Genomic DNA, 25,718 nt, shown 5'->3' with positions numbered 1-25,718 from the left:
AATAAAATTCTTATTAGTAGTAGTAGTAGAGCATTTCATTGCCAAATGGCGAGTATTTGAAGAATATCTCAGTAAACGATGGCAGAAATGGTAGTGGCGCTGTTAGTAGGTTCACCGTTTCTCAGCAATTCAATTAATATGTTAAATCATCATATCCGACTAGCAAATGAATATCCAAAGAAAACACACGCATCCTACACACAGATGTGTAATAGGTCTTAACTTTTCAGCCTATCTTTATCATGCCATAATTCTCAATAAGCCATCTGTAACAGCAGGCATGAGCTTTCAACGATGCTCCATGTCAGTATCAGCGGAAACTTGATAAACCACGGCGAAATTTGAATGCATTTGAGCCGTGTTTTCTCTCGTTATAAGCCGTTTCAGACCCTCAGAATAGTGCCAAATGGTTGCTCTCAATTAATACTTACTTCCTGACACCTTTTCTCAACTTTTTTTAGGACCAAAAAAAAACAGGACCAAAAATTGACTACTGATCATGAGGGATACCTCATGGTTTTTATCAAAAACCAAACCATCGTGTTTTTAGTCCCATAAGTGAAGACTTTTACTATAGTACATATTAACTCAAAATGTTTGTATCGATCCATAGCAACTTCTGAAATCATATTTGTAATGCTTTATATGGAAAAAATTGGCATTTTGACCAAAAATCTCATTTCATATATTCCATAATTGCTGGAGAAGTTTGTTCAAAACATTTCTTATCATGAGCATCACTGTATGCGTCTTGAAAAGGACTTTAAGGTAGCTTAAGAGAGTACAAGATGGTCATTACAGTTTTTATAGTCGAATTCTGCAAAACAGATGAAATAAAGTCGAAATTGGTCTAGATCGGCCAATCTCGAATAAATAATATGGTTCGGAAATGAATTTGATTTTGGCTGGCAAATGCATCTCTTTTGATAGTAATCGATGTTTTTGAAGCTAATGAGAAAGGAATTGCGAATTGAGAGATGCTATAGCATATTTTGACTACTTCATTTTGCAGTTAAGACTCTATAGCTTCTGTACTATCAATAATGCTCACGGATCATGCTACAAAATACATACGACAAATCAAAGGTATTCAACTCACACTAGGTGCCATCAATTGAGAGTATAATCAACAGAAATAAGTTAAAGATGTTTATTGAATCTATTTGAATTCTTCGGCTTGGACTTTGATTGGCTTGTTAAGCTTGAAGGGATGAGCCTCTGTGTTGAATACGTATTCATCCAACGAGATGTAGCTGGGGTCACTAAACATCAGGTACAGATACTTTAGTGTCTCAGCGAAAAAGTAACTGTAGTGCATGCAAACAATTAGATTTGATGTTGAATATAATTCAGCTAAATGACTGTACCTCTCCTCAAAGTTCAATGGCTTCACGTCTTCTATGTTGGTAACATCAGCAATGCGAGTGTAGCCCGATGTTGTTTTACAGTATTTCTCAATGGCTTCAAAAATCTTCCAAGCTTTGTCCTAATGCGATCTTGGTTAGTTTGAATTTAAATATTGTTTGCAATGTAAATATGTATTACCTGGTACGATTTGTCACCAGTAATACGATAGAAATAAAATAAGCTTTCAATTGTCTCTGTGCATTATGAATGTATGTGTTTAGTATACATTGCATTGAACAAGTTGGTACACTTACCTGGTCTCAAATCATAGCCAGTGTCTTGAGCAATGAACCCATTCTTCAGCATCATTTTTTGCATGGCTTCAGGATATCCATTCATGTTTTGGTCCTTATCAATCCAGCTCCACTTCTCGGGGGCTAAACCAGTGGCTGTGTTAATCCAAGTGTCATAGCAAGAATTCATCAATTCGTCGGCTAGTTTTTCAATAGTTGGGTCGTTCAAATAACGTGCGCCGAGAAGCAAGTTGCCTGGCATGAAACAGACCTAGTTGGTTGGATTAACAAACAAACAAACATAGCTTAAGTATAGAATGACGCTACCAATTCACCCGTTTGTAACAGCTTGTAATGCTCCTCAAATTCAGCAAGATACACTTTGCCGCTGTGAGTTTCAGAGCGAAGGTATTTTTGCATGCTATCAACAGAGACCTTCCACATATCCAATTGAAGCTCTTCGTTGCCTTCCATCAAAATGTTTGTCTTGAGCAAGTATTCATAATAGCTGTCAGCGCCGCCCGAGATGGTGATGTAAGCTAAATAGATAATAGTCAGTGTTGAAATCATCTCAATCGACTATAGGTGTGCCTACTATTTTTAGGAGTAAAGCTGTCGAGACTCCATGTCATGGGGTATAAGCCAGGAATTCTGGAAGGAACTTGAGACAACTGTTCAAGAATGTGATTGCCAGCGACTTGATAGCGGTCATCGCCAGTCAATTGAGAGAGACGAACAAGTTCCAATTGAAGCGATCCGAATTCAGCCAAGATAATCTCATTATGCTTCACAGGACGTCCTCTACAAGTACACACATGAATACTCGACTTGGATTCATAGAACAAGACATAAACACTTACGTCGAGACATTGACAAAAGCAGCTGGCATGCGATTTGGCGTGTTGAACGCAGGCATGATGACCTTTTCAGCCAAGTCGACTGCCTTGTCAAGTAAAACTGGATCAGAGCGCAAATCATAAGCAGACAAGAGGCCGCCCAAATAGCGAATGTTAGTTTCAAACGTCTTTGACGGTTCCTTGCTCTTTGTCCAATCCACATTCTTGACATGATCAAGTGCTCTTTGATAATCGTCCTCCAACCCCATAATGATCATTGTGTCCAAAGCATCGAAAATTGAAGCTATAATATATAAAGGCGTATTTCAATCGCAATATTTAGATCATGCTAACCCATAGACGTCTATATATATATATATATATACCTCCCCATCCATTTCTATAACAAGTATCATTATTTTGTTAGTATGTCTTCAGGACGCCTCTGAGGTGCGTTTTGCATGTAAATGTACCTGGAATCTGTTGTTCCATTAGTGATTGGCTGCAATTCATCATGACCATAGGCAAAACTAGAGTAACCGTTCCAGGCATGTTGAAATGCGCCTTTGATCATGTTCGCCCTGAATGCTAATTCATCCGCTTTGGCGTCAGCTTTGACACATTGCAAGCAAACAGCTGCAACGCAATATAATCCAATGGAGATTTTCTTTACAGTATACATATAAAAGTGTAAAAGATGGATAGAAAGAGATGAAAAAGGTGGAATCCAATGCAAGGATATAGTCAAGAATCCTGTTGCTATGCTATGCATAAAACACATACTTTGATCGGAAGATATTGATATACTGACACATGTACACACACACAACATGCATGTGCCAGCTGTGTTCTTTATTACATACATACATACACATTTACTCTAATGGATCTCCCCACTGATTCCGTCTCGAAGTACTGCCTCGCTCCAAAGCTTCTTCTCTCGTACGGGGTATTTCTCTTTCCCCACTATTTCCAAAATCAGAATTCTCACGTAGTTTATTCAGTCGAGCAGCCTTTGCCTTTTCAATATCGACGGCACTTTCGGGATTCTTCTGAGCTTCCATTCGAATTCTTGACCATGTGTTGTTGGGCAAATTTTCAGAACGAATCTTGTCCCAGGCACTCGGTTGAGGCGGTTGTTGCTGAGTGCTGCGCTGCTGTAGTTGTTGAGATCTGGAAAGAGGGTCTGTTTCGTCTGTAATGTCCATTTCGTTATTTCTGTTGTTGCTGAATGTTTGTCTGTTTCCCCATACTATAAAAAACCAAATGCCCAACCCAACCCGGGAATTATGTTAAGTCTGTTTGCAAACATTCTTGAAGCATTCCCTTATTCATTTACCTCCATCTCCACTGGTATTTTCATTCATATCAGGTGAGAATTGATCTTGAGGACTCTGCGCTTCATGAAGCTCTTGAGGCGTCATTTGATGAGGTCGAATGGTAGGTCCTGTTGGGTGGTTGCCTCCATTGGCATTGGGTCCATTGATGCCTTGTCTACCTTTCATTGCCTCCAACCTATTGCATAACACAGTTAATCCATTCAACTCTCTGTCTCCCTCTTAATTGCTCGAATTAGATACTTGCTGTACTTCTCGGACGACATTGATGAGACGCTGAGGATTTGGTAGTGTATTGATGGTTTTTACACCTGCCAATGCGCCTGATATCAGACCCATTTGTGAGCCCATGAGAAAGCCACCGCCTGTGAGAGCCAGCATTTGAATAGGATTGAACTTTTTGCTCTTGGCCAAGAGAAATGCTGCCATGGCACCTGTCAAACCACCGGTGTATGCTACATGACATGTTAGTAATCTGATGTTTTGTCATGCCATTTGTTTAGCTGCTTACTGTGCGTCTGAAGCTGGTCTCTGGCAGTGTCAATTGCCTTGACCTCCTGCTCTGTCAGGTTGTGCTCTTTAATCTTTTCTCTTACACGAGCGTAAACATCGTCGTTGATAGCTGCCATCTTTGTCAGTGTATACAAGTGTTAAAAGGACGTCGCTGCGAATTTATTTTCTCTACATCCCCATTACAACATTTTGTTCATGCCCCAGGTTACATGTGACGTTTGGTTTGGAGCAACTTGTGGCCGCATGAACTCCATTCAAATGGACATTTGCCTGGCTATTCATCCTAAAGATTGTATGTTCAGTGCAATGATACACATGGTTTATTCATCAAAAGTTGGCTGTAGTATCTACATGAGCTAAACTAATCTCCATGGCTTCCAACCATCCATTCAAATCTCCCAATGTGTTCCAAATGGCATCATAAAACTGCTGCTGTGATTGCAGACCGTCTAATGCAAGCGGCTGTATCACTGGGATAGCTGCCTCTGGGTCCTTTTGTTCACGCTCCAGCTTTTGCTTGAATATCTCGGCCTCTGTAGAAATAGAGGCCAATGGGGGTATGTTTCTTTGGGTAGTAGCCACAGGTGGATCCTTGATCATGTCTTGCAGAATCTATCATAGTTCCAACCATGAGTACGTGTAGAAGGACAATGTGTGGGATAATTACCTTTTTGTTGGAAGAGGCATTACCAGCGCTAATGCTTCGACGATGTGAGTCGTTTGAGTGATCCTTATCCACAGTGGCAGGTGTTGCGGGTGAAGAAGGTGTTACTTGAATGTGCTGCTGCTGCTGTTGTTGTTGTTGTTGTTGTTGTTGTTGCTTTTGATTGATCAATGCCTTCAGATTGACACTATCCTCATCGGATGGTGGTCTCAATGTGGTAGCCGACCGCACTCGTCTCGCCAATGGAGAGGAGATGTTGGTCATGGCATTCTTCAAATTAGGCACTGTAGGCATAGGCTGTCCTGTATCAAACGAGGATGATCGCTCTCGCTCTTGCTCATGCATGGGCCGTTGCTCTGAATGGGATCTAGCGCGTATCATGGGTTTTCCACCACCAATGCCACCACCACCTTCTGAAGACCCTGATCTCGACAAAGGCACTAATTTCGACACTGGAGAGTTCATCAGATTACGAGGTGGTGGTGCGCCAGGCACTAGTCTTCCATTGCTATGACTCGCCATGAATTCGTGGCTACCACTTAGTTGATCTGGCGGTGGCATGTCCCTCACTAGACTGGGCCTTACAGATGGTACATCTCCTAATTGACCGTGTACATTTGTTGTAGTGGTAGTGGTGGCGGTGGTAGTTGCATTCAATGTGCGCGTGCTGCTGCTGCTGCTGTTTAGGCTTGTAGTCGTTGGTTCTGTGGTTTTCAAGAGATGAGGTGCATCCAGAGACAATGGGGCTGAATTGTTAATATGAGCGTGGCTGGGTATGTTGAGGTTTTCTGCGGCCTTTTGCTCGGCTGTCATAAACATACGAACAAGAGGAAGTGATTCAGGGTTTCGGGTATATGGCTGTGGTGCCTTTATAGTGACATCCGTCGCTGTTGTTGCTGTTGTTGTTGTTGTTGTTGTTGTTGTTTCTTTGGCGCTTATTTGCTTGTCTACTCGTTTCACTGTTGTTTGTTGGCTACTTTTGATGGTCTATGCGACAGAGTCAGTTTCTCCAGCTAGCACTATAGACAGAAAATGACTCACATCGAACTCCCAAGTATCCTCGTGCATGTCTTCAAAGTCATCCATTGCAGGATCCTCAGTATCACTAATGTGCAATGCCTGGTAAATACATTGCTCAAAGCGACACGCACCTATTGACTTACCTTTCACTAAGCTCATTGGATATAATACTACATCGCTTGGAGGCCTCATTCGTCTTTTTCCACTTGTCATATCTGGCAATCACATCTCGCAATGCTGATCGAGGCACTTTAATGACGCTCTTTATGAACCTGGATTTGAGTAATTCGTCCGCATTCAACCTCTAATGTCGAGTTAACACCAGGATAGTATAATACAGGCAGATGGAGTCCACCGTACTGACCTCGTTTGGGTGTTCAGATAAACAGCAATCGACAAATTCCCGGATAGCAGGTGAAAATGTATCCGGTAGTCTCGGTGGAGCAGATTTTGGGATGACCGAGATGGCACGCATGGGGTCCACATTAGCCAAAGGTGGATTACCCGTAGCCATTTCGTACACAGTGATGCCCAATGACCAAATATCTGCCTTGTAATCGTACGAAGCTCCTTCTCTAATCACTTCTGGTGCCATCCAATAAGGAGTGCCTACAAATGTGCTTCGTCTGAATGAATTGGCAGCAGCAACACCAAAATCACACAATTGCACATTGCCCTCAGCCGTCAATAAGATGTTGGCAGCTGCATTGCGCTGTTAGATGAGTGTTATGCTATGAATGTATGTGTGTCTATACCCTTGATGTCTCGATGAATGATTTGATTTTTATGCAAATACGACAGTGCAAGCAGGATTTCTCGAGTAATGAGAGCGATATAGCGTTCTTCCAAGTTGCCCGCCTTCATCTATACAAATGCAGTCAGCAAATCCTATCCGCTAATGCTTGTCTGTGCCAGATAGTTACTATCGTTCGCACACTGCCACCAGCCGCATAATCCATGATAATCCACAATTTTGTATCGTTCAGAAAACTGCCATAGTAAGGTGTGATATTTTGTGATCGAGCATGTGTAAGCTGCGATAGTAACCCAATCTCTCGCTGAATATCGTCCACATCATCTTCCTCTGTATCTAGATTCAAGACCTTGATGGCAATCACCTTGTTGGTGCGAGTATCGATGCTGTTGTCTTGAGTCAATACGTCTGTTTCATGCCAATGTAGCGTGTGTGTGTGTGTGTCTATGTACTGTACCCTTTGTAGACTGAACCATATGCACCCTTTCCCACCTTCTTGAGTTTCTTGTACAGTTGTGAAGCAGGCACAGCTGGAGATGCCTGTTTGAAGGGCATTTGTTATATACGAAAAATGTAAAGATTTAAACAAAAAGGCTTCCAAACACAGTATTACAACACATACACACTTTTGAAATGTGACCATGATTGGCTGCATCGAACCACTTCTCCCTTCAATATGACGTACAGAGGTGAAAAGTGCATTGGAAGCTGTCCAAATATAAATATGCATCATGTTGCCGGCAAATGTCTTTTTTTTTTTTACCTCTTTTTATCTCCTGTTCTCTAAAATGACAGATTCTCCACCGAGACATCTCAATGCGTCTTTGCTGCATGCCGAAGGGCTTGCAAGCAGTGTTCCAAGCTCGCCTCGATTAGCACATAGGAAATTACCTCAACATGACCCATCTGTCAAGCCAAAGAGTCGGTACATACCTCAGCGCATGTAAGCATCCTACCATGTGTGTAAATTGTCGTGTCACTGATTAGCTCTATCCAGCGATGAGATGGGAAGTTCAATTCGCCATAATCTAGCCTATTCCTCCTTGCCTGCCTCTAGATCAGAATCCCCAGCGCCAGCATCCGTCAATATCAGTGCGCCAAAGCAAGAAAGACCATCCACGCCTCTATCACAGGCAGCAGGGTCTCAGGACCCTCGTTACCTATTGAATGCTGTCAAGAATCTAATGCGCACTCGCCATGGCAGTGTATTGACTCGAAATACCATATTAAAGATGGATCACTTTGAAAAAGGTAATGTGATCATTTTTTTTATATCATACTCAATCTCACTGATAAGATCTTTACAGGCATGAATACAAAGCTGGATTTCCACTTGCAAGGCGCACCAAATTTCCGTGTAGCGGATTTAAATGTATATGGTGTGGCACAGCCTACGGTAAGACATTAGCAAGGACTAAGCGACAAAAAGCCCTGTTATACTAAACATGGTACAGGCTGTTGGTTTATCCACCGTATTGGCTCTATTAAACTGTCATCCCAAAAGTAACATCCAGGCATCATGCACATGGTAAGCGAATTGTCAGCATTTGGGATTGTGTGTATGCTGAGACAGTAGATAGGTTTTTAACTCGAGAGGAACCGTTGAGTAAGTAGAGCAACGTGAACAGCAGCATATGTCACTTGTATTCACTCCATTTGCACAGTCTACTTGAATGGGCATCCGTACGTGTTGCGGGACTATGCTGACCCGTTGCAGAACATGGTGGCATTTTTAGGCATCAATGCAGCTCGACTCGAGAAACTAGAGGAACGATTAAAGCATGACGTAGTCAAAGAAGCCAAGAACATGGGAGGATTAATTCTAGTGCATCAAGAATTGAGTAAGTTGGTTATTGTAACATATGGCAATGTGAGACGATCACTGACATATGTGTGTGTACGTGTGTCTTACAGCGGACGGTACCATTGTCCCTTGTTTCATCGCTGCGGATCAAGTTCAAACCCCTAGAGAATGTAAGTTGTATTACAATCAACAATGCAGTAAACTGATCATGCATGTGCGACGCACAGTGTTTGAAGAATATCAGCAACGCGAGTATAGGCTCAAGTATTTCAGAATCCCCATTTCACCTGAGCAAGCGCCTGAAGACAACTATTTTGATGAATATGTGCGTGTCATCAAATCATTAAAGCCTACAGACCCCTTGATCTTTAACTGTGGTATGGGTGCCGTACGAAGTAAGTAGCGACAGACAATCCACACGCTATAGACAAGCAGCACACGACTAAACAACACTCAAACACAGCCACTGTGGGTATTGTCATTGCACAGATCATTCGTCGCATACAACTGCTCGAGTTGAATGAGCCTGATCCATTCCCCCTTCCTGGCTGGAATTACGCTGATGCAAATACTTTGGATAATGCAAATGAGACACCAGTAAAAAATATCTCTTCTGAATTGTTGAGAGGATGGGAAGAAGTGGATACCATTCAGAGTCAAAATCATGCGCTATTGAGATTAGTCTACATCCTAGAGCAAGGTTTGTTTAACAGCAGGCAAGAACATGCTAGCAGCAATCTGACACTGGACTGATAGGGCTTGATTCCAAGATGTCGCCGAGATCAGCTATAGAGTGGGCTTTGGAACGTGGTAGCATGATTGAGAACCTCAAGGAAGCCATCATGGGCAATTACCATGTCATCACCGCCCTTACTGCAGTGGTGGACAGTGGTAATTTTAGTAAGAAAATGATGGATGAAGTGATTGACCAATGTAAGTCGACTCTTGTCTCAGTTGCGCTTGGATATTGATATTACATCTATCTGAAATTTTAGCGGACGCTGTCATCAACCTTCGTGAAGACATCTTGATGAACAGAATCAAGCAGACAACGCAAGCTTCAGCAGGCTACGAATCTAAAAACAGCTACATCGCCAAAGCAGCTGTTGGCCTACAACGTTACTTTTCATTGCTCTGTTTCACAGCGTACATCAATGAATCAGCCGACGATCAATTCAGCACCAAATTCTCGGACTGGATCAAGTCGAGAAGCGAGATTTGGAGCATGTTGCAGAGTATTCGACGCAAGAGCCCCAAGCTTTATTTGTTCAGACCTGTGGATGATTTGCATCGATTGGTTCATACCAATACATTTAGCGCTTCATTGAATTCGCACCGTCGTCATAATGCACTGGGTTATGGACCTGGTATGTTCGAAATGGTTGGTGCAGGTGGACAGCTTGGATCAGTTGCATCAGAGATTGAAGAGTTTGTGTTAAAGGCAAGTGATGCGCAGAAGGAGGGGCTGAATGCGTGTATATACTTATCAGCATGGCTATCTAGTCTCGCACTGGTGTTGTTCTCACTTCACAAACCATTTTGAAGGTTGATTTCTGGAACGCAAGTCCGTTGGATGTTGACGAACACAATCAGCTGCAAAAATTACCTACACCAGGTGGCATCAATACAGAAGAAGAGGATTGCAACAATCTTGTCAACAAGAGGTCGCAACGCCATCATGTGTTTTTGGTAGAAGGCGGATCTAATTTTAGACGCATCAAGCACACACATGTGTATGGCATTGCTCAGCCCACCGTGGATGGTCTTCGTACTGTGATTCGACAACTCTTGACAGATCAGCCAAAGAACGACAAGATTCAATGGATCAATTTGCGTGAAGAGCCCATTATCTACATTAATGGCATTCCCTACGTCCTGCGCGACAGATACTTTACATTACGTAATATAAAGGTCTACAAAGGCATTACTGGTGATCGACTGGAGCAGCTGGAAGAACGTTTGAAGCAAGATGTGATTCGTGAAGTGCTCAATTATGATGGCCGTATTCTGCTGCATGGTGAGGACAAGGACGGCAACGTGTTGGCAGCATGGGAGGAAGTGGATACCGATGATATCATGACTGTGCGTGAAGTCATGATCTCTGTTGCCATGGAGATTGCAGAAGAGCTGGACAGTGATGCTAGTAGCAGCGATTCTTCTATCACCAAAGTGGATCTTCGTCATGGCGATGTGCTCGATTACTACCGTGTGCCGGTTACAGCTGAAAAGGCGCCTGAATGGTGTGATTTTGACGAAATACGCAATTTGATTACTAGCACTGATCTATCCAAGACAGCATTGATCATGTAAGTATAGACACAGGAGATATTACATATAAAGTTGGCACTCATGATCGTGATAGGAATTGCCAGGTTGGTTTGGGAAGATCGACCATAGGCACTGTAGTTGCTACTTTGATTACCCGATGGATCAAGCCTAATCGCGTGGAAGGAGGCAATGATCACCGCCATAAATGCCAATATCTCAACTATCAAATTATCAATAGTTTGCTCAGAGTCATCAAGAATGGATTAGAAGTCAAGCATACCGTGGATGATGTGATTGACAAGTGTGGTGCTTTCCTCAACTTGCGTGAAATGATCGAGTCAGAACACATCAAATCAGACAACGAAGACGATGAAGTCAAAAAGAAGGCACACATCAAGCGAGGCATTGCAGCACTGCAACGCTATTTTGTGCTGCTGTGCTTTGAAGCCTATTTGGATTCCACATCACCTGAGCTCCTCAATTCCACCCCCACATTCGAGTCTTGGATGACTAAACGACCTGAAATCGGCACCTTGCTGGAGGAATTTGAGCACCCTGACGAGCAACTGATTACACCTGTCGAGAAATCTATTGGTGACGGTGTGGCACTCTCGAGTGAAATCATGAGCGTGGTCGCTTCTCGTCATGGCCAAGTGTTGGCACAGCAAACGATATTGAAACACGATGCGTTCCCCGGATGCCAAAAGATGAGTTTAAAGGAGAAGATTGAGGGCGCTTATAACTTTAGACGAGTGCAAGTACAAGATATCAAGTCCTGTGTGAAACAGCCCAATAAGGCAGCAGATGACAGTGGGTTAGCTGCTGATCTGGAGCGCAGTGATGAAGACAAGATGACCCCACCTTACATCTGTGGATGTGCCATGCCGTCCAAAGACGCCATCAAGGCAGTGTTAAAGTCCATGAATGCAGGTCCTGGAGGCAAGCGAAAGGTTCTATGGACATGTCTTCGAGAAGAGCCTGTGTTATACGTCAACAAGCAGCCCTACGTATTGCGTCTGTTCCAGGATCCACTGAAGAATTTGGAATCGACGGGCATCACAACAGACCGCGTTGAAGGGATGGAAGAACGTATGAAACTGGAAGCGATCCATGAATGGAAAGAATACGATGGAAGATTGTTACTCCACGATGAAAAGCCCAATGAAAAGGGTGAATTTGATCTAGTGGTACATAGACATCATAAGCAAAGCATCATCAACATGACGAAATTTAACCATGTTGTGTAGGGCATGTGGGAATCGGTCCAGATACAAGACATTGAAACACCCAAAGAAACCTTCCAATCTATCATTGACGAGGGCTATCAAGTGGATTACCTGCGGATTCCAATGTAATTGTATAGTTTTAAGGTTGTGTGCAACGTTTAACATATCGGTTTCATGTAGTACGGACGAGCAAGCACCAATTCCCGACGTTTTTGATCAGCTAATTTGTAGAACAAAAAATGCCAACACCGGGGTCGATGTGTTGTACAATTGTCAGATGGGGTACGGTTTCATCAATAGCCTCTATTGTGTGTGCATGTGCTAATAGCTATCATAGACGTGGTCGCACAACGACGGGTATGGTTACCGCCTGTCTGATGGCGATGATTATGAATAATGACTCGATCATGATGGACAAGAACGGCCATATATTGATTGATTCACCTCAGTCCACGCGAAAATCCTTCATCTACAACAGCGAGAATGAAGACTCGATAGAGGAGAGCTACCACAATGGCGAGTTCAAGATCATTCTTCAGTTGGTGAGCATGCTGACCTATGGCAAGCTGGCAAAACGTCTTACAGACAAGGCCATCAATATGTGCGATCACATGCAAAATTTGCGAAAAGCCGTCTATGATTACAAATTGCGCATGGATGCCATCGAGGATCCCAAATCCAAGCAATACAAGGCCCTCAAGGACGTTGCTCTCAACTATCTGATCAGATACTTTTACTTGATCGTGTTTGCCAACTATCTCTTGGAGCAACTGGCAGTGACAAAGGTGCAGCAGCAGCCGCAATCAGACAATATGCCATCCAATGAACCCGACGCCATCTGTGATGAGACGATGGATAAGGCAAGCACATTCAAGTCATGGCTGCAGAGCAGACGTGAGATTACAAACATTTTGAGGCTACAGCCTGTCGAGCTATCTTAGGTAGTAAAGGGTAATCGGCATGGGATACATAGGCCATGATAGCAACCCATTGAATCATGAATAAAACAGACATCAGGTACAATAGACGTGTAGAAGTACTGTGGATGTGAATGTCTTTTTGAATATAAACCAGCTATGGGTATTACTACTATTTTTATTCAATTTTCACATATCCAAGGATACTATTGTCATATTGGGAACATTTTCTTCATGGAACATTCAGAAATGGATTTTACCGTATTTGAATCAGGAAAAAAAAAACCCGGGTCTATGTGCATTCAATTCGAATTAAAATCAGAGCATTTTCCCGCTGGTTAAACCACTAGATAGAAAGATCGAATATGGCTGCTTATCTTTTATCTATGATTCCACCTTTTGATATTTTCTGATAAACACAACATCTCGATCCACATGGCAAGAAGCAATTTTCTGTAATTTGGAACGCAAGATCTGGTAACATCATTGTGAAAAAAAAAAAGAAAAACTTAATCTTGAAAAGTGTGAGAACATTGTGTTCCATCCGAGAATAGCAGGGTATATGTAAAAGACATGTCTTTGGGAACCTTTTTGTTCAGCTTTTCTCATTGACGGTCTGTCAAATCAACCAAAAGTCGTCAGCAACGATTGGTGAATTGCCATGGCCACAATTTGCCTTTAGAGGGAACTGCACATTTTGCACCAAGAGAGAGAAAGAAAGAGAGAGCAGGAGATAAGGTTTGTACATCTCCGATTCATTCGGATCAACGTATTGCTCTGTTGTATTTTGCTCAAAGTGCACATATGGTCCGTATAGATCCATCGGCAAGACAGTATTTCCATATTGCATATATGGGATACATTTGATTTTGGGTGTTTGGTATCGAATGGTCTCTCCTGGATCTTTCATTTTATGCCTTGAAAGTTTAGCGCAAGTGATAGTCCAGATCAAAAGTCAGATTTTGTGATCTGTCACCGTGTAAAAAAGAAAGAAAAAAAAAAAAAAAAAAAAAAAAGGACATATCAAGTATATAAATACGATACCTCCAGCCAGAGAAAACTTGAAAAAAAAAGTACACAATTACATATCCTTATTTAATTCATTACATGCTCCAAGGTCTCAAGAACAAACTCAATTTCAGTGTAAAGAATAATGAAGAATTAGATTCCAACTTACCTTATGGTATGCCACCAGAGGAGGGGTCAAAGCCTTATCCTCGTCCTGTACAAGTCGTGGCCAATGCCATCTTTTTCGTTTGGAACAACATTTTGTTGCAACCCTTTTTGCGCACCTGGGGTTTCTTGGCTGCTAGAACAAGCTTGACGTTTTGGATCATTGTAGGCATGGCAGTAGGCATCTTGATTGGCAATTTTGCTCCTGAAGCAGGTGTTCAATTAAAGCCTCTTGGTGATGCCTTTATTCGTATGATCACCATCATCGAAACACCCCTTATTTTCAGTACTCTTGTCGTCGGTATTGCTGGTCACGGCGACGATGTGGGTAAAGTAGGCAGATTGGCTGTTAAAACTATCATTGTAAGTTTGTCTGTTATCATCATCCCCGTATCGACATGTGATGCTAACATGCCTAATCTGCTAGTACTTTGAAGTTGTTACTACATTTGCCTTGGCTGTTGGCTTAATCATGGCCAACTTGATCAAGCCCGGTCAAGGTGTCGTCTTGTTTGGTGATACTAGTCAAGTAGAAGGCATGGCTCAACAAGAATCATCCATCACTTGGTACGGTGAAATGGAAATGATCATTCCCAAGAACTTCTTTGTTGCTGCTACAAACAATCAAATCTTGGGTGTCGTTTTCTGTGCTGCCATGTTCTCTTGTGCCATGATGAAAGCCGATAAAAAGTCCAAGGAATTCATGCTTAGAATCAATGATTCCATGTCCATGATCATGTTCAAGTTTGTTGCCCTCATTATGAACTGTAAGCTTGTACTGCCGCATTGTCTTATCACGCGTTCCTAATCACTTGTTTTATAGATGCTCCTATTGGTATTGGTGCTGCCTTGGCTGCTGCTGTAGGAAAGAATGGCGTTGACATCCTTGCCAACCTTGGTAAACTCATTGGCTCCTTATACGCTTCTTTGGCCATCTTTGTCCTTGTCATTTTGATTCCCATCATGTTCATGGCGCGTGTCCCCATCTTCGGTTTCTTCAAGGCTGTTGCGCAACCTTGGTTGATTGCATTCAGTTCTGCCTCCAGTGAATCTGCTTTGCCCAAGGCTATGGAGAACATGAGAGCATTTGGCTGTCCCAATTCTTTGACAGCCTTTGTGATCCCCTGTGGTTATTCTTTCAACTTGGATGGTACTACTCTTTACTTGGCTTTGGCTAGTATCTTTGCTGCTCAAGCAGGCAACATTAACTTGCCTCTGGCTACTCAACTCTCCATCATGGGCACATTGATGCTTTCTTCCAAGGGTGTTGCTGCTATTCCTCGTGCCTCTTTGCTCATCTTGGCTGGCACTGTCACTCAATACAATCTCCCTTACGAAGCAATCCCAATGATCATGGGTGTTGATGCCATTATGGACATGGGCCGCACTTCCATCAACGTCTTTGGTAACTGTCTTGGCTGCTGTGTCATGTCGCGTATTGAAGGCTCTTTCCGTGGTATGGAATGGAGAGAAGAAGAAATTGATAGACGCCGTCTTCGTTTGATGGAGGCAGAGCGTCACCAGCGCCAAAACGATGGTCTTTCTGAAGAAGTCTCTTTTGATGGTCATGGCAACACGGAGAAGTTTGAGCATCAAGAATTGGACGATGTGGTTGTCGTTCATGATGGTCGTGCTGATTCTGTAAATAGTATTGAAATTACTCCTGCTCCTCCCGCTAATAAGCATCGTTAAGTTGATGCTGTATAAATATCTTGTATCATAACTAGCCCTATTGTATTTTTATAAATAAACGAGTGTGTCTACGCTTCGATAAAAACCAACCCACGCAGCGGCAGCTCGCACTACCGATTGCCCTAACTCATCGCCTTAAAATATTCCTACTTTTATCTCAATTTTCTACTTACGCGTAAGAACTCTTCCTATTATCTGTGGATTTGACTCCTATGCGATGTTCTACAACTGTATACATGCGTATAATTCATATAAGGGCAAGCAGCATACTGGCATTACCTCTTTTAGTGAAGAACGCGTCTAATACAGCAAAAACTAGGTGCATTTAAGCCGCGATTTCTTGCGTTCAAGGCCGTTTTAGATGTTCAGAATAGCGCCAAACAATTGCTCACATTTGGCAGTTACTTGCTGACACTATTGCTCAACTTTTTGGGGACCAAAAAAAACATGGCCAAAAATCGACCAAAAAGCATGAGGTACCCCTCATGGTTTTCATTGAAAATCAAACGATCGCGTTTTTCACCTTGATAATGAAGACTTTTACTATGGTACATCTTGAATCAAAATGATTCTCTTGATCTAACGTATCCCCTGAAATCATCTTTGTGGGACCTTGATATGTAAAAACTCGATGTTTTGGGCAGAAATCTCTTTTCATATTTTCATAGGTTGCTCAATAAGTTTATTCAAAACATCTATCTTACTTGGTACCATTGGATGCGCCTTGAAAAGTATTATATAAAAGCTTAAAGAAGCGTAAGATAAACATTAGATTTATATAGTCGAATATGGCAGAAACATTGAATCAAGTCGAGAATTATCAAAATTTGGCCAATCTAAAACAGACTATGGGTCTGTGTTTGAATTAATTCTGACTGGTGGGGCGAGCTTGTTAATCATGAATGCAATAAGAGATCCTTTTGAAGCCTGAGGAAAGAAGGTGACGAAGTAAATAGTACTATCGTTAACCACGCTATTTTTTTTTGAGTCTTGTACCGAATAATACCAGTCCGGCGAAATGTTTGTAAGATTAGCTTCTTTTTGAGGTTTCGAAAGTGTGTAGGGACAATAAATTCATCATATCATTAAGATGACTTCTGGCATTTCATAGTGAATACGCATGAATGTCTCGTGTTGTTAGTAGCCGAATAGCTTGGAGGTTTGTATTGTGCATTCATTCTTTCACGAAAACCAGAAGAGCAACTGTGCCCTAGTCTGCAGCCCTGCCATCACTGTTCAATTGTGGATGTATGCGACATTTGAAGAGCTTATTTACGTGTTCGTATCTGCCATATGCTCTTTCAATGCCTACTAGTCTTTGATAAGATGGCAGATAGACATATTCAAATATAGTATATGCTGTCTGATGAGGCCAACAAGCTGTCAAGGTGTTGAAACTGCACAAGACTATTGACGGCTGTGATTCCGATATATACTAGGCTGTGCTGCTGCTGCCTCTGCAAGTTTAAAGCCGCTCGGAAAACTGTACATACATTTGGCAAGTATCCCTGTACAGGGCCATGCTGCAAGGCGAAACAACACTATTAAAAGTTTTTACCAAATAGCCATTATGGGGGGAAAAGGGACAAGTTGCATTTGTAAATCCAGATTAAGGAGAGACCGAAATCAAATCCAAACATGTAGTGCTCGATAAACTTGAGGTATGACCATAATGTAGTTGATATAGAGTCAGGAAATAACAGTGATATAAACTATATCATATGCAATTATTTGGGCATTTTCATAGTATGCAATTTAATTGCACAATCTAGAACGCAACGTTGGATTTGCATTGTAGGCCAACAAGTCTTTCTCTCTCCTTGATTGTAATGCTAAGAATACCAAGATCAGCACACACCAGATGAAAAGCTGATTTGGTGCCACAGCGTATTGCCCTTAAAAGTCGACCCAAGCAAAATATCTTGATTACATATCGATTTTTCCAGTCAGAACTTCGATCCTGTGCCTTCCTAATCAGCTCCATTGTGCCTCCAACCTTGAGTTTACCCTTGGATGGTTGCACATATCATTGGCTTAAAAACAATACGACGACGTCACTTGAGTATGAAGAAAAAGTCTTTTCTGTTCTGGTTCCTCAATCACATTTAATCTCTTTCTTTCTTGTTGAGGAACTTTTTTTTTTTTTTTTTTTTTTTTTTTTGTTAGATTGGAAAGACTGATTATCAACATCACCATCCATATTACCCACTCTGACTAAAGGATACTGCTGCATCAATATGTCTCACGGCCCACCTCGTCCTTATGCCCACAACTACTCTAATATGCCAACGAGCAACTTGTCAAGGCAGCAATCACAACAAACCCAAGTACTCAATAACCAGCAATCATTCCAACAAGCATTGGTCACAAGCAGCCCGCCTACTCTTGGCCAGGTGCACCAAGCCAGCAGCAATTCCACGGGTGCAGGTAGCAATAACACAAGCGCAGGTAGTCCTAGCAGTATAGGTAGAGGTATGAACCCAAATGCAACGCAAGAGACAATATACTGTGATAGCTGCCAGACATTTCGACATGTATCGTTTTTCAATGAGAGGGATGCCAAGTACAATGTGTGCAATATATGTCATACGCGTGAAATGCAAAAGAGGAAGCATCAGCTGGAGAGGTATGAAATGTATGAGGAGCAGCAGAGGTATAAACAAGCTAGATATCATCAAATACAGTATGCAACACCTCAACAGCAGCAGCAGCAACAACAACAACAACAGCAGCAGCATCAGCAATACCAGCAGCAACAGCTGCCTCCTGCTCAATTACACTCTTCTGCCCCTATTAATTTGAATAGCAGTTCTGCTGGTAATTCGCCATTACCACCTCCTCAAACGATTTCTTCACCTCAAATCAAACAATCTCCACCATCAGCCAACATGATGCTCTCTTTGTCTCAAGTGAAAAACAATACGAATACTAACAATAACAACAACAAATCCAACATGTTTACTAATTCCACTATGCGAAATCAGTCGCAACTCCAACCACACATGCACTCACAGCAAGTCATGTCATCTACCATATCGTTACCTTTACCAAATCAGCAACAACAACAGCAGCAGCAGCAGCAATCGCCAGACTTGCACCAAATACCACCCTCATCACAGATAAAGCGCGAGAGCCTGCTCCATCGCTTGGATAAGGGCAATACCATCGTCAGCACTAATTTACCAAACCCATTACCACCAGCCAACTCGAATTCGGCCCCCATTACTTTGCCATCGACCTCGCTCAGTCAATCCACGCCCAGCACCACTGCATCGACTACTGTGTTGACGCCACCAGTGACACACCACAAGAACACAAGCACATCTGCTGAAAGAGCTGCACAAGAAGTCATTGATCTGAGTACATTTGTCAGGGAATTGGAAGGGGAAACGGAATTTGATCGCAAGCAGTACCATCTCGACATTGGACCTTTGATGGAAAGTATGGGAGAGAATCCTGGATTCACGCAGCTGGGAAGAGGTATTTGTGAGAGGGTGTTGGAAGGCACCAAGTTCAATTTCAGGTAAATGGTTGACGGTAGAGCGATTTGACACGGAGTCATTAATGCAAGTTTTATGTCTAGTCTCAAAGATCGACGAAGATCAACAAAAAGTCCTGACACACTATCCACTCTGAGATATTACTGCTCTCAGAGAGCTGATACTGCGAAACCTCGAAAAGTTGAACATCCCAAGGCACAAAGTAGATATGATTGCGCTGGCGCATTGACAATCATTGTTGATCTGCTCAAGAAGACTGCTCATGTGACAGTAATTCATAAGCATCCCCATCCTCCTTTCGTATCACAACATCACCATCATAATCAACACCATCAACAAAAGCAGCAGCAGCAACAGCAACAACAACAACAACAACAACAGCAACAGCATCAAATGCCATCTTCATTAAATCAACCTCCCTTAATTCCTCATTTGCAACAGCACTCTCCTCAGCGCCACCACTCTCCTTTAACGCAACAACAACAACAACAACAACAACAACAGCAGCAGCAGCAGCAGCAGCAGCAGCAGCAACAACAACAGGCTGCTCAACAAGCCGCACAACAAGCCGCACAACAGGCTGCTCAACAACAGGCACAGCAGCAAGCACAACAGCAGCATGCGCTTCGCTTGATGAGACAAAAACAAGCTAAACAAGTTGAACAACAATACGAGATTTTGAGACAAAAGGTGGCAGACATTGGAAGCTTACTAGAATCTCAGCAAAAGTACGGTAACAAGGACTTTTTGCAGACAGCCACTGATGCATTAGCGGGGGCGGATGAAATGTTGAGTGCTTGCAAAGCGCATGAATCTTCTGACATGACGCTGCAACCAAACAAGTATACCGTGCATTACAATAAAAGGGGAGATCACTTTGTATAATAAAAACATATTTTTTATGTAATCATTATGTTCTACAAGCCGGGATATTTTACGCTGTAAATATGTTTGTGGTACGTTTTTCACGGAGAATTCAGTCTAATGGCGGGGAAGCAACCTGATATGATGACCCCCCCCCCCCAAACTATGATGTAGAGAGAGAGAGAGAGAAACAGAGAGAGCCAGAGGAGATTTGACCATATCAAGTAATCTATTGAGAAACACACTAAAGTGAAACTTTTTTTTCTCTCTCTGATTGCGTATATAAAAGGGCCAAGACATGTCAACCGACAAGGCTCTTCTTCTTTATTCCATATAATATATACATAACTTACAAAATGTCTGCCCCACTTCCCACTCTCCCTGAATTCTCTCTTAAGGATAAAGTTGCTGTCGTTACTGGCGGTGGCAGGTAAGTTTTGATGGGCTCACATTGACACGCTTGTGGACATGGTTATTGATAAAAGCCATCAGAGGTTTGGGTTTAGAAATGAGCAGAGCTCTTGCTGAATCTGGTGCCAATGTTGCCATTATGTTTGTCTCTAGCGAGAAGACCCATGACACTGCCGCTCAAATCGCCAAGGACTATAATGTTACCTGTAAGGCCTACAAGGCTGATATTGTTGATCCTGTTGCTGTCAAGGAAGCTGTTGACCAAATCTACAAGGACTTTGGCGCTATTGATGTCTTTGTTGCTAATGCTGGTGTCAGCATTGGTGGTAAGACCGAGGTACGTGCATTTTGTTTGTGTGTTGATATGGCATCAAGTGTGTACTCATACGGAATCATAGGAATACGATTTGAATGACTGGAAGAAGACCATGGACATCAACGTCAACGGCGTCTTTTACAGTATTCAAGCTGCTTCCAAATACATGCTCGAGAAGGGTAAGGGTAGTGTTATTATTACATCTTCCATCTCTGGCCACGTTGCCAACCGTCCTCAGCCCCAATGTGCCGTAAGTATTGAACGGATATGTCATGTACAGCATATAAGGCGGTTGACTAAACACCATTCACATTGCTAGTACAATACCTCCAAGGGCGCCACTACTTTGATGACCAAGGCTTTGGCTACTGAATGGGCCACCAAGGGTATTCGTGTCAATGCCATTTGTCCTGGTTACATGAGAACCGAATTATTAGACATCACTCTCAAGAACAACCCTGAATGGGAGAGACAATGGAACCAATTCACTCCTATGGGTCGCGTTGGTGAAGCCAAGGAACTCAGAGGCGCCGTTGTCTTTTTGGCTAGTGATGCCAGTAGTTATGTTACTGGTATCGAACTGTTCGTTGATGGTGGTTACACTTGTGTATAAAATCTGTACTTTTATTATCTCCTCCCCCATCTATACTACATCATTGTTAAATAAACCGTAATTTCAAATATGTCAAACTAGCGGTAGTTATAGTGTAGGAGGGTCCTGATCCATCTGTTTAAGGGATAGATTCATGTTTTTTTTTCTAGACCATGCACTCATATCTTCATGTCAGAAATAGACTTTTTATAGTCCATGTCTCTTATCATCTACACTTACATCCACCTCCTGGACTCCATCATTGCAAGGACCGAAATGTAATGTGGCGACTTTAAGAGAGAGAGAGATTGCATACGTTTTCTATCATGATTGATATTAATCTGATTTCATAATTCTCAGGGCCGCCTAGGGCATCTTTGTTATCAAGATTGAATACACATGGTCTTTTGAATACGTGAAAAATCAAAGCTAAGCGGATGTAAACTTTGTAAAATAGATGGTATTAATTTGTGTGGGTATTTTGCGTACTGGATAAAGTAGGTTGGCATATTGCTGTAGTCACCTTCATCATGTTCATTTGAATTTTGCTTCTTTCTGATAGTATAAAAGACATTGTCTCTTCGTTTTTTTTTCGACATAAAAGTCTTTATCACCATCGACCCTATTGAAAACATTGATCAAATCGTACTTGACAATCTCCTTTGCTTTTTCAGTTTTCACTTCATTGCTCAGCTGAAGCAGCTTACCCTGTATAGCAGTTCCATGTTGGATACTAATGCAGAATAATGATCCTAAGCTATTCAATGTATCGCCAAAATGCTTCAGGGAGGCCAAAATGTGTGGTGTGTTCCATTTCGACGCCTATCACGTCCTGATAATAAATGGCCTCGTGTATATACCTTCTGTCACCAATATTATCAATACCATCCTCAGCAATGTTGCTTTGGGTGGATTTCTTTGATTCAATCAGGAGAGCCGGATAATCACGAATGTTTTGTATCTTTTTGGAGACCTTGACCGAATTGCAGACATTTTTCCTCTTGAACCCGCCTGTATTGAGCTCATTGTTGTCGCTATCTTTCAGAATGAGATCGTTTTTCCATCCAAAGGTATAGCTATTTGAGTCAATGATACAGCCCCTCATTTCATTGCATATGTCTGGCAGAGTACGAGAGCTTGGACTCTCCACTAGACGTATACAAGACATAAATACTGCCAAACAAAGAAAGCACACTCCCTGATTTACCATCACATACATACTCTTTTACCAATATATTTGTGTCTGCCAATACGTCTTCCATGATGGAGACTAATCGTCTGTAACAGGTCTTTTATTTAGTTTGTTCGGACATTCGATTTGATAAGACTAAAGGTAATCTGTTCAGGGTCAATGACTCAATGTTGCCTCCATCTCCGTCTGAAAGGTGATCTTTACAGAAAATTTAAGATGTCCTGGAGATTAAAGAGTTTAATACGTCGCTATTAATGAATGTTGAAGGCTAAATTAGACTGCATTTATTGTACACATTGGTGCACGGGTAAGCAATGGTTTGACGTATAGGATGTAGCACTGACGAAACTGACATATTTCATAGTAAGATCAAGATATGGATATTATTTACAGAATTAAAAAGCACGAGCATAAGGATTATATGACATGTGCAATGGTGTTTATATATAATTGAATCAAGATGTTTATTGAATCCAGATGGTACATGATAAATAAATTACTCGATAAGAAAGAAAATCAAATAAACAACAAAGCATGCATTGTACGATATGAACATGGAAAGTATATATATATATATATTTATATATATGTATGTATGTATGAATGTGTGTTGATGGCAGCGGTGTATGACTAGTTAATTGTTGGTCCATCTCCCTTGACTCCATCCATACTTTCGAGTACAGGCAATACCTTTTCCCAGATTGCTATGCCCTGAATTTGCATACATTAGTGAATTCGTTGCTAATGTATCATGCGCAACTAATATTACCTTTTGATAAAACTCAATATGGCAATCTGCATATGCTAATAAGCCCTGCTTCAGCTCCAATGTCTTAGTTTTTTGAAATACTTCAAACTCTTTGATCACTTGATTTGAAAATCCATTCGAATCATCGTTGGCTCTAGTTACTTCGTCTTGTAACTACACACATTATGCATAAGATGAACATCCAACATGGCATGCATCTCTGTCCTACCTCTTTAACGCGCAATTCTAGCTTACTTAACTTTTCTCTGCGTGCTCTCTCCATGTTGACACCTCGCACTTCATTCAACTTATCCGTCACGTAATCTGAGATGTATAAACCTCCCGCTGCCATTCCTCTATCATTGTATTTTCGGCCTGGATATTGTGTACGATCACGTAACTGCACTGTTTGGTGTAAATATACAGATAGTTCCTCAAAGTCAAGCTGCTTTTGATCTCTTGCTTTCAACACATCCTATTCCTATTATGTCAGTACGACACTGGCTATTCCGGCCTAGTCAGATCTCACCTTGGCAGCATGGCAGTAGGCTAGCAACTCATGAATTTCGTTTAAAAATTGCACCTCTTCTACCTCCGTCATATCCTTCATGGCTTTTGAATATGCTTTAGATGTCTCTGCAAATCGGTATAGGGAATTGGTGATATTTGTCTCCAATGCTGATAGCCCCTGAATGCTATTTGCAAAGTTTGCATAGTCATTCTGCAGATCCAATTGCCTCTTGTTGATGCGAAAGTATAATTTCTCTACTGTGTTTAAATTGTCCTCCAGTTTGCTGATCTGCTCCTTCATTTCCTCGAACCGTTCATCTGGCTTCTTTAGTTTGGCAAATGCATTCACAAGCGTATCACTGATGGAATCGATGATGGATGTGGTGTGTGGTATATTCAAGACTTGTGATCGCTTGTCGTTTTTCTAGCCGTTGAAATCAATACACATCACAAGCATATTGCGCCGATTATACGTACAAAATCAGTTGATTCAAGAAAGATACGAGTGCATTGTGACTTTTGCAATAAGGGATGTCTTGATATTCTGTCCAAAAACCATTGCAAGCTATGCCAAAGTATAAACAAATCTTGATCTCTCTCTCTCTCTCCTCTCATGGCGCAACAACTTGCCTCAATTGTCTTCTCTGGATGAACTCTGTACTGAATCTGTCTCCCTTAATATACTCTAAACACAATGAAATTAATGCCAGCCAGGATAAAATGATGCAATCATGTTACCTAATCTGTGCTTCTCTGGCAATGGTGGGACTATACAAGCAGGATATTCAAGAGATAATGTGGTATGCAGCCATACAAAGTCCTGATATCGTCTTCTCACAGGCCGCGGTAGGCTTGAGCTGAAGTTCTCTACCTGTGTCTGTCATCCAAAACGGTATTATTAATGTGATGGGCAAATTGGCATTGTTCATGCTTACATTGGTTGTAACAAGATAGCTAATAAAGGCTCCTTGAGTTGCATCCTGATGCTTTTGAGGGTCGCTTATCGTTATATCCATAGCTAGTGGTTCAATGGCATTGCTTAACTCAATAGGTTTTGATTTGGGAGGAACAAATGGAGACTTTGTTGGGGTGGGTGGTGTTGTACTTGCTGGTAGTGAGTCCATTGAGTCAATGATAGGCGATGATGATGGAATGATTGGAGGTAAAGGTGGGGTATCTTGCACTGCTGCCGCTACATACGGTGAATAATACTGATGCTGCTTCTTATCAGCATTGGCAATATAAACATGTAATCTACAAGAAAACTCACCTCTGACTCGCTGAATTGCGAGAGCGGATCATCATACTCCACACGAGGAGTCAAGGCATCATTGGTTGCATGAACATCCCATTCAACATATTCTTCAGACATTTCTGCTTTTTATTTGTATTTTATCTATTACTGCCAAGTAAATATAAAGAGGTAGCACGGGGAAAAAAAAAAGAGCAAGAAGATACACAGTGAACTTGGCACATGTAACTCCTTTTTTATCTCTTTAAATAGTGTTGGACTGCCATTGGTCAGGTGCACTCATTCGTCAGACATACTGCTTCAGAAAACCAAGTTGTATCTGACCAGGCAAAATCAATTATTATAGGTCTAAATGCTCATATTGCCACTGTTTGATGCTGTACCGCTCGCTTTCTAAAAGAAAAGCTTTAGTTTATCAAAATTCTTGGGCAGAGTTTACATGACATAATAATGCAGGTACCCATTGGCAACTCGAATTTCTTTGATTGT

General features: G+C 41.8%; 10 protein-coding genes across 10 annotated transcripts; 4 read left to right on the top strand and 6 right to left on the bottom strand.

Annotated features, from left to right (window-relative positions):
* Positions 1 to 1,159: 1,159 nt before the first annotated feature.
* ATC70_013349 (uncharacterized protein) lies at positions 1,160 to 3,158 on the bottom strand (the record flags this gene model as incomplete). The annotated part of the gene is made up of 9 exons (XM_064832513.1): positions 1,160 to 1,307; positions 1,368 to 1,486; positions 1,546 to 1,601; positions 1,662 to 1,911; positions 1,968 to 2,179; positions 2,236 to 2,441; positions 2,501 to 2,780; positions 2,863 to 2,876; positions 2,950 to 3,158. The coding sequence occupies 9 exons, from the start codon at positions 3,156 to 3,158 to the stop codon at positions 1,160 to 1,162; spliced, it is 1,494 nt and encodes a 497-aa protein (XP_064678772.1).
* A 193-nt stretch (positions 3,159 to 3,351) lies between these two features.
* Positions 3,352 to 3,981, bottom strand: ATC70_013348 (uncharacterized protein; the record flags this gene model as incomplete). The annotated part of the gene is made up of 2 exons (XM_064832512.1): positions 3,352 to 3,728; positions 3,816 to 3,981. The coding sequence occupies 2 exons, from the start codon at positions 3,979 to 3,981 to the stop codon at positions 3,352 to 3,354; spliced, it is 543 nt and encodes a 180-aa protein (XP_064678771.1).
* Positions 3,982 to 4,035: 54 nt separating this feature from the next.
* Positions 4,036 to 4,442, bottom strand: ATC70_013347 (uncharacterized protein; the record flags this gene model as incomplete). The annotated part of the gene is made up of 2 exons (XM_064832511.1): positions 4,036 to 4,268; positions 4,325 to 4,442. 2 exons carry the CDS (start codon positions 4,440 to 4,442, stop codon positions 4,036 to 4,038), a joined length of 351 nt encoding a protein of 116 aa, XP_064678770.1.
* A 211-nt stretch (positions 4,443 to 4,653) lies between these two features.
* Positions 4,654 to 7,319, bottom strand: ATC70_013346 (uncharacterized protein; the record flags this gene model as incomplete). The annotated part of the gene is made up of 8 exons (XM_064832510.1): positions 4,654 to 4,938; positions 4,994 to 5,977; positions 6,032 to 6,095; positions 6,154 to 6,314; positions 6,375 to 6,712; positions 6,766 to 6,874; positions 6,934 to 7,150; positions 7,222 to 7,319. 8 exons carry the CDS (start codon positions 7,317 to 7,319, stop codon positions 4,654 to 4,656), a joined length of 2,256 nt encoding a protein of 751 aa, XP_064678769.1.
* Positions 7,320 to 7,552: 233 nt separating this feature from the next.
* Positions 7,553 to 13,003, top strand: ATC70_013345 (uncharacterized protein; the record flags this gene model as incomplete). The annotated part of the gene is made up of 16 exons (XM_064832509.1): positions 7,553 to 7,707; positions 7,762 to 8,015; positions 8,072 to 8,160; positions 8,219 to 8,292; positions 8,345 to 8,370; positions 8,429 to 8,605; positions 8,679 to 8,738; positions 8,796 to 8,963; positions 9,032 to 9,268; positions 9,325 to 9,501; positions 9,564 to 10,009; positions 10,072 to 10,874; positions 10,931 to 12,023; positions 12,084 to 12,187; positions 12,243 to 12,344; positions 12,400 to 13,003. 16 exons carry the CDS (start codon positions 7,553 to 7,555, stop codon positions 13,001 to 13,003), a joined length of 4,569 nt encoding a protein of 1,522 aa, XP_064678768.1.
* A 1,083-nt stretch (positions 13,004 to 14,086) lies between these two features.
* Positions 14,087 to 15,844, top strand: ATC70_013344 (uncharacterized protein; the record flags this gene model as incomplete). Its single annotated transcript, XM_064832508.1, has 3 exons — positions 14,087 to 14,515; positions 14,580 to 14,919; positions 14,976 to 15,844. 3 exons carry the CDS (start codon positions 14,087 to 14,089, stop codon positions 15,842 to 15,844), a joined length of 1,638 nt encoding a protein of 545 aa, XP_064678767.1.
* Positions 15,845 to 18,081: 2,237 nt separating this feature from the next.
* ATC70_013343 (uncharacterized protein) lies at positions 18,082 to 20,229 on the top strand (the record flags this gene model as incomplete). The annotated part of the gene is made up of 2 exons (XM_064832507.1): positions 18,082 to 19,367; positions 19,428 to 20,229. 2 exons carry the CDS (start codon positions 18,082 to 18,084, stop codon positions 20,227 to 20,229), a joined length of 2,088 nt encoding a protein of 695 aa, XP_064678766.1.
* Positions 20,230 to 20,564: 335 nt separating this feature from the next.
* Positions 20,565 to 21,548, top strand: ATC70_013342 (uncharacterized protein; the record flags this gene model as incomplete). Its single annotated transcript, XM_064832506.1, has 4 exons — positions 20,565 to 20,638; positions 20,701 to 20,956; positions 21,018 to 21,185; positions 21,255 to 21,548. 4 exons carry the CDS (start codon positions 20,565 to 20,567, stop codon positions 21,546 to 21,548), a joined length of 792 nt encoding a protein of 263 aa, XP_064678765.1.
* A 736-nt stretch (positions 21,549 to 22,284) lies between these two features.
* Positions 22,285 to 22,789, bottom strand: ATC70_013341 (uncharacterized protein; the record flags this gene model as incomplete). Its single annotated transcript, XM_064832505.1, has 2 exons — positions 22,285 to 22,676; positions 22,735 to 22,789. 2 exons carry the CDS (start codon positions 22,787 to 22,789, stop codon positions 22,285 to 22,287), a joined length of 447 nt encoding a protein of 148 aa, XP_064678764.1.
* A 560-nt stretch (positions 22,790 to 23,349) lies between these two features.
* ATC70_013340 (uncharacterized protein) lies at positions 23,350 to 25,349 on the bottom strand (the record flags this gene model as incomplete). The annotated part of the gene is made up of 9 exons (XM_064832504.1): positions 23,350 to 23,430; positions 23,489 to 23,641; positions 23,697 to 23,942; positions 23,997 to 24,401; positions 24,455 to 24,542; positions 24,608 to 24,662; positions 24,716 to 24,854; positions 24,913 to 25,194; positions 25,248 to 25,349. 9 exons carry the CDS (start codon positions 25,347 to 25,349, stop codon positions 23,350 to 23,352), a joined length of 1,551 nt encoding a protein of 516 aa, XP_064678763.1.
* Positions 25,350 to 25,718: the final 369 nt, after the last annotated feature.

Source organism: Mucor velutinosus (assembly GCF_035048745.1).
Source record: "Mucor velutinosus strain NIH1002 chromosome Unknown tig00001575, whole genome shotgun sequence".
In the NCBI taxonomy this organism is placed as follows: domain Eukaryota; kingdom Fungi; phylum Mucoromycota; class Mucoromycetes; order Mucorales; family Mucoraceae; genus Mucor; species Mucor velutinosus.
The sequence above is the reverse complement of the archived record's forward strand: the minus strand, read 5'-3'. Positions and strand labels throughout refer to the sequence as shown.